General features: G+C 49.4%; 1 protein-coding gene across 1 annotated transcript; it reads left to right on the top strand.

Annotated features, from left to right (window-relative positions):
• The first annotated feature begins 1,008 nt into the window (after positions 1-1,008).
• HMX3 (H6 family homeobox 3) lies at positions 1,009-2,293 on the top strand. The gene is made up of 2 exons (XM_030570411.1): positions 1,009-1,336; positions 1,686-2,293. The coding sequence occupies exons 1-2, from the start codon at positions 1,009-1,011 to the stop codon at positions 2,291-2,293; spliced, it is 936 nt and encodes a 311-aa protein (XP_030426271.1).
• The last annotated feature ends 4,961 nt before the right edge of the window (positions 2,294-7,254 follow it).

A 7,254-nucleotide genomic window follows, 5' to 3' on the forward strand; every position in this document is an offset into this window, starting at 1 on the left:
GTACACAGCTGGGTGGAAACGCATAGTGATCCCTAGTCCATGCAACGATGAACCACCTTCTCTTGACACTTTTAGGACTGGGATCTGCAGAAGCTCGGCTCCTGGACCTATGGTGGAGACGCGGGTCACCTATCCATTTGGGAGTGATACATTTATGGGAGACCAGCCCGTCTAGATTGTTGTTTGGATTCATGTTTAATCTTTCTTCTGCCTTGGTTCTTCTGGTTATCTCTATAAGGGAATGACCACGAACTGCCCCCTGCGATCCATGCCTCTCTCTTCGGTCTTGGGGGTGGGTTTGGAGGACACAATGCATAGCTGAGCCTGTTCCCCGCCTCCCCAACCACCCCACGTGAAGAGGAAGTGTGAGGGGGCGGTTTGTGGCATGAGCACTGAGATCTGTGTCATTTGCCTCCTGCACGTCTAGTGGTGCTTTAGCAGAGCCAATATCCCTTTGTGCTAATAGCCCTGTCCTCATTTGCTGCCTAATTGGACTATATAAAGCCAATAACAGGCGAGCTCTTATAGCCTGAAGCCAAAGCACCACGTCGAAAGGGGGGCTGGGGGGAGGCTGCTGTCGCTGCTGCTGCTCCTGCTGCATCGGGCTGGGGCTGCGCGGAGCCCTCTCCTTTGGCTGCTGCCTAATCCCATTTGCCATTGTGCGTGCCCAATCGCCGTATACGCCCTGCATTTAACTTGGATGACATTTTGATTTCATCATTAGCATCAGGCGCCAGATTGACGCAGCAGCAGCAGCCGGGCTCTGGTCCTCCTCCCCGCAGCAGCCCTCGGTCCCGGGCTCTGTGGCTCTGAGTGTCCCGCGGCTGAACAGCCCCCCACCCCACCCCATGCACGGAGGCGCTGCCTCCTGTCCTCTCCCCGCCGCCCGCCCCACCCCCGCCCGGATTGGGTGCCCAGCGCCTGGGCGGCTGCCGCTGCCGCTCGAGGGTAGTTAGAGGGTGGTTTATGGTCTGAGCCGCCGCTGCCCTGCCAGGGACCGGGAGAAGGATGCCGGAGACAGGACAGGAGCCCCCGAGCAGCCAGGCGCCGCCGCCACCACCCAAGGAGTCGCCTTTTTCCATCAAGAACCTGCTCAACGGCGACCACCACAAGGCGCCTCCCAAGCAGCCCCGAGCGCTCTTCGCCCCGGCCGCCAAGGGGGCTCTGGATGGAGCCGGCTTTGCCCTCTCCCAGGTGGGCGATCTCGCCTTCCCCCGCTTTGAGATCCCGGCGCAGAGGTTTGCCCTGCAAGCTCACTACTTAGAGCGGTCCCCAGCCTCCTGGTGGTACCCGTACACCTTGACCGCCGCGGGAGGCCATCTGCCCAGGCCAGAAGGTACGGAGTGAATCGGTGTGTCTGTCTGTCTGTCTCACTCTGCTAGCACGGGTCAGAGAGGCCCCCCGAGTTTCTCATCTCCTGGGGCAAGAGCGAGGGCTCGCTCTCCCCACGCGGTTACCCCTGAGAACAGGATGATTTAGTAACTGCTTTCACGGCAGCGTTAAGTGGCCCCCAGCAGGCTCCTTTCTGGGGGGAGGTGAAGGTGCCAGTGAGGCCCCGTGGTGAGCAGGGAGCAGCAGCTCCTCCTTGTCCTTTGCTGCTTAAGTTTGCAGGGAGGCTGGTTCCTAGGGTCTGGGTGCGTTTGCGGATGGTGATAAAGGTGCGGTGTGTTTTTGGTTTTCTTTAGCTGCAGAGAAATCTCTCCTGCGAGACTCCTCCCCGGCCTCGGGCACGGACAGAGACTCCCCGGAGTCCCTGCTCAAGGCTGAGTCGGACCACAAGGAGCTTGACTCGAAAAGCCCCGACGAGATCATTCTGGAGGAGAGTGACTCGGAGGAGGTGAAGAAGGAGGAGAACGGGGAGGACTGGAAAGCGAGGGAAGACAGCCCGGAGAAGAAGCCCTGCCGAAAGAAGAAGACCCGCACTGTCTTCTCCCGGAGCCAGGTGTTCCAGCTGGAGTCCACCTTTGACATGAAGAGGTACCTGAGCAGCTCGGAGCGAGCCGGCTTGGCAGCATCTCTGCACCTGACAGAGACCCAGGTCAAGATCTGGTTTCAGAACAGAAGAAACAAGTGGAAAAGGCAGCTGGCCGCTGAGCTGGAGGCTGCCAATCTCAGCCACGCGGCCGCCCAAAGAATAGTGCGGGTGCCTATCCTCTACCATGAGAACTCCACCGCCGAGAACGGCAGCTCGGCTGCCAACGTGCCCGTCAGCCAGCCCCTCTTAACATTCCCTCACCCTGTCTACTACTCCCACCCTGTAGTCACATCAGTGCCACTCCTGCGACCCGTCTGAGAACTGACCCCATGCAGCTTCCTGGTGCGCCAGTGGGGAGGGGGTGGCTTAAAAAATAAATAAATCACCAAACCTCTAGGTCAGGAGAGAGGCCCGAGGAAACGGAGCAGCCGTAAATGATCGGTAATTTTGTAAGTACTCCAATGATTTGTGCAATTCATCAACGAATATTTGATGCTCTTTTTTTAATGGGTTGTTGTTGGGGGGAGGGAACCCTAAAAATAAAACCAGAGTTGAAGTGGAAACTTGTAGAGAACACTAGAATTGTTACATCTTTTGTAAACGTGAACAAAATCTTGCGCTGATCTTTGTGGCTTTAGTTTTATTTTTGTAAACAACAATCAATAAATGATCACGGTTTACTCCTCCTTGTTTACCAAATGCTAACGGAAAATGGAATTTCTGTTCCTTCCCTTCTTTCTCAAACATGTTAATCCTCGTGGTTCTGTTACAACTCAAAGACTCCACCAACCGTGGCTTTTAATTTAACCAGACCTTTGTACAAATTTGCCTGGTCACTTTTCCATGTTTTGTATCGTTAGGTTTCTGTGATGGGACTTTATAACTCGAAAGAAATACAGCCAAAAAAATTGCTTAATTATATACACACTTTGGGTGAGCCTTATTTATTATCATTTGTTTAGATTTTAAAGCAATTGATTGTGGATTATTGTTGTCCTTGGAGTTTTTTTTTTTTGTCTTTCTTTCAAATGGTATTTCAGCATTAAAAAAAAACCTGTACCCTTTTGTTTTCTTTTGTAAAACAAACAAAAAACTATTGTACTTTTGAACTGTGCAATATTGTACGAGAATTCTTAAAGCACTGCTTTTATGTTAATGGCTAGAAAAGGTGGTTTTTTCCATTGTATTATTGCGTTCCTTTATGTAGTTAAAAAGAAGGAAGGAAAGTGAAAAGAAGGGGATAGGAGGGGGAATAAACACTAGTCCTGCTAAAATAAAGAAAGAAATAAAAGAGGTTCAGTGTGCTGAGCGCTTTAAGTGAAGGACAATCAATCTTCGAAAAAATGTTAACTTATTTGCTATTATGTACAGTTTTCTTGTAGAGTCCATGGGGTGTGTGGATTTTAATAGACTGAAATCAAGTGCTGTGTGGACGCCTCCATTCTCTCTGTCTTTCCTGCTGTCTGTTCACCTGTTGTAGGACAATTGTTTACTATCATCCCAAGGTGGTTTTTTGGTTTCTTTTGTTTTTGTTGCCTCTCTAGTTCTGCCAGGAATCGATCCTCTTTTTAAAACAACCAGTACTGTTATATCTGAATGTTGTGGTGGAAAAATAAATAAAACCCGTTCCTTATTATTTTAAAGTGTGGCTTTGGAAAATGAGACAGAACAGGTGTCTTTCAAACTGTCCCCATTTCCTCCTATTGTTAGACACACACACACACTCCCTCCCACTAGCTCTCCGTCCAGGAACTGGTGAGACAGAGGGCCCATTGTTCTACTAAATGAACAACCACTTTGCTTACTCCTGTGTTGTTATCACGGGGAGGGGTTTTCGAATTTAGCTTTTATACAAATATTATCAGGCTCCGGGCTGCCTGCGCTATGAGCGGTCTGCCGCTCTTTATTGGCCTCGCAGGCGTATGGTAGATGGCAGGGTATCTCCAGGGGTCATAAAGCTTCCTAGAAAACAGAAGCGTGCCAGCTGTACGGGCTCCCTCTTCAACTTCAGCCCGGCAAGGTATATTTCTGGCAGAGATGATGTATGTGACTGCTGGAACTGGAGGGGTTTTTGGAAACGTCATTCGAATCACAGGGAGATGCCCAGCGACACCTCCAGGGCCAGTTCCCTGGGATTGAAATAATAATCAGAGAGCAGGACAATTCATAGCTAACACCCCCCGGCAGAGGACATTTTTCTACCAAGGGCCAGCCTGGGGGCTTTGGAGCTTTTGACAAACATCCTGGGTCGCGGGACTAGATGAGAAGTTTCCCCGGTGGAATCAAAGTGCAGCGTTGCCCAGTGGCGGATCCTCTGTTCCCCTGAGCAGCGGCTCGGGGTGCGTGGGGGGGAGCTCAGGATTCAGACAGGGCAGGGGATTGTGGCTGGGGCAGCCCTGGGATCCCTGCGCAGTTGGGCGGCTGGGGGAGAGCCCCTTTGCCCATGCGGTGACACCTCGCAGTCATCGCAAAGTCCGCCGCCCCCAGCCTTTCCAGCCTGGCTCCCACCTCCATGGACACGGAGGCCAGGAGAGAAACTTGCGCTTTATTCTTGGCTTATCCGAAATACCAGAGGCCAAGACCCCGCCCGGCTCAGCAGCACCTGCCCCCAGAATGGCTGCGTGGGGTGACTCCTGCAGCTGCAATGGTTGTAGCACGGGAGCATCCCCCCCAACCCCAACCCCCCAGGGGAGGTTGTCAGCTCCGGAAGCGAGGGGGTGGTCGCCCGTGGCAGGCAGAGGCAGCAGCAGCCCGGGTGCTCGGTCGGGCAGTTTTCGTCTGCAAGCCGAGCTGATCCGCTCAAACTTCCTGCTTCAGCCACGCAGCCTTGCTGCACATCCCAACTTCAGCACCGCTGGGCTGGGGTGCTCGGGCCCTTACCCCGTTTGCCTTGGGGCAGCCCTGCGCTCGATCCAGAGCAGCTTGTTCCCCATCGAGCAGAGCGAGCAGCCGCTAAAGCCAGAGCGCCCCTTCCCCTGGGCCAAGTGCTAGGGGGCAGCCCTCCCTGGCGCTGGGGCACGGCCTCTCCGAAAGCCTCTGCTGTCAGCAAGTTCTGCTTGTATTAGTGCTTCCTCTGGAGAAGGTCACGTCTGAAGTTCACTCTTGAGAAACGGCCCCGAATGTTTCTCTTGAGGATTTTGCTTCATCTCCAGCGCTCGGTTGGCACCGCGTGCATCGTTATTATTATTATTAGTTCAGACTGGAGAGATAGGATCGTTTCCCGTTTATAGAAAACTGCCCCGAATCAATGTGTGTGTACAGTTAGGGCAGGATTTCGCAAAAGCCCCATTGAAAAGAGATAGTCGTTCATTTTCTTTGCGTTTGGGAGCAAAAGCCTGGCATGTGTCTTGAATGAAAAATAAACAAATTCTCGGTCAAAATATGCTGTTCCGTGTGTCACCTACAAACAAAGTGATGCCTTTTGCTGTTTGCAATACTAACTTCGGGGCAAGTCCATAGCAGCCCATTAAAAAGCATGTTGTAATAGCAAATACATCCTGGGATTTTACAGCTCGATGGCACGATGTTATCAAACCCCAAGAAATACTTTATTTGTGGTCAGTGCCTAGAAAACGGTTATTGACTGACCCAGTTTTCCCTAAGTCGAGAAATGACTAGTTTGTTGCAAACACAGGTCGTCCTCTGTATTTCTTTCATCTCCTCAGATCCTACACCTGCTGCGTCCCTCACCACTCCAGTGGAAGCATCACTGTGGACTTCATAAGATTATAATTGCAGCAATAAAATGACAGTCCCTGTCTAGCATGCACCAAAGCATCAAACAAGAAGGACTGAGTTTAGAAATACACAGGCCAAAACTCCTGAACAAAAACATGTAAAAGAGGGCGACAGGTGCAGGTACATAACACAGCCTTTGCTTGCACCTTGTGGTTTAACCAGCTCCAAGTATAATCAAAAAATATTTTTTCTTTACATTTTATATTTTAAATAAACCTTCCATTGAGTGAGACTCTCAATAACGTGCCAACACCTCATCTTTCAGGCGAGCAGCTTTGTCCTTTCATCGGAGCCCATTAACCAGGTTAACCCGGCTCTGGGAGGATCTTCTCGTATGGTTAGAACATGCTGTGAGTTTAACATTCGGGAGTTTGGAAATTCACAACACAATCTTTTAAAAGTAACGTCTACTCGTAAATTACATTTACTCCAACGTTAAGGGAAGTGATTACTTTAATCGCTCTTGCGATTGAGCAAAAACGATTCCTCTGAGTAACTTTTCCTGGTGGTTTTGAATAGTTGACAACGCACTAGTAAAGTCCTACACTGATCTGCAAAATATACGATGGAGAAAGGCTCATGGGCAAACAAGTATCCAATGGAGAAAGGCTCATGGGCAAACAAGTATCCAATGGAGAAAGGCTCATGGGTAAAGCCCTCTTTGTTTTCGAAGCAGGGCCAAATTCCCAGAGAAAGCAGGTCTCACCATTTGGCGGTGGTGGAAAGTTTCTTGGGAACTAAAAGCAAGTACTGCACTTTAAGGGGTTTAAAACAATCACTTTGCAAATAAACTGGCCAGTAGTAAGAGGCAGAGCTGTTTGGTCTCAGGGTTTATGCAATTCAAAGAAAGTTGCTTCATTTCTTAATCTGTAGCAACTATATCACCACTTCTGTTTATTGCTGCAGCTGTGCTCCGCAAATCTGTGCCTTTGTTTGCAATTAAAGAGATACATAGTTCTTCATATCCACTGTTTTGAGCGTGGCTGAACAGAACTAGCTTTAGTGTTTGTATTAGAAACATACATGTATTTCTTTTATTTGGTAGTAAATAGAGACTTTCTGTGTATAGCAAACAGCAGAGAGAAAGATATAAACTTCTCAACCACCAGATTATTAGATTCAGAAGTCTTTTGCCTCTTGAGAATTGATTAGAATCCAGACCAGGCTGAGCAAGCGATTGATCGGTGCCCATCTCCAAGCAACTGTAGACTTCTATTGAAGAAGTTTAAGAGGTTGGTAGTTTTTGCTGCAAATTGTGTAATGCATGCTATCTGGCAATGTTCCCTTCTGCTGGAAAAAGGCATGAAATGAAGGTAATAGGATGAAGATGCAGAGGTAAGAATGTTGAATCAGATTATAGAGGAAGAGGGCTGTAAAACAAATACACCTATTCTCAGCTCCGAGTGAACGATTCATCTTTAAAATAATGGGTGGGGGATACATGTTTTTTTTTCAAATATGCTGCAAGTGTCTTCTGTAATAATCACTTTACTCTATCGACTTAGTATAGTGCGCAAACGGAATGAGAAGACCATTAAGAG

The sequence above is a fragment of the Gopherus evgoodei genome, chromosome 7, assembly GCF_007399415.2.
Source record: "Gopherus evgoodei ecotype Sinaloan lineage chromosome 7, rGopEvg1_v1.p, whole genome shotgun sequence".
NCBI lineage: Eukaryota > Metazoa > Chordata > Testudines > Testudinidae > Gopherus > Gopherus evgoodei.

Bases quoted from the DNA above. Each gene is read 5' to 3' on its own strand.
- HMX3 (XM_030570411.1), top strand. From the start codon at position 1,009: ATGCCGGAGACAGGACAGGAGCCCCCGAGCAGCCAGGCGCCGCCGCCA. The intron at 1,337-1,685 runs GTACGGAGTGAA...GGTTTTCTTTAG, and splicing joins CCATCTGCCCAGGCCAGAAG to CTGCAGAGAAATCTCTCCTG.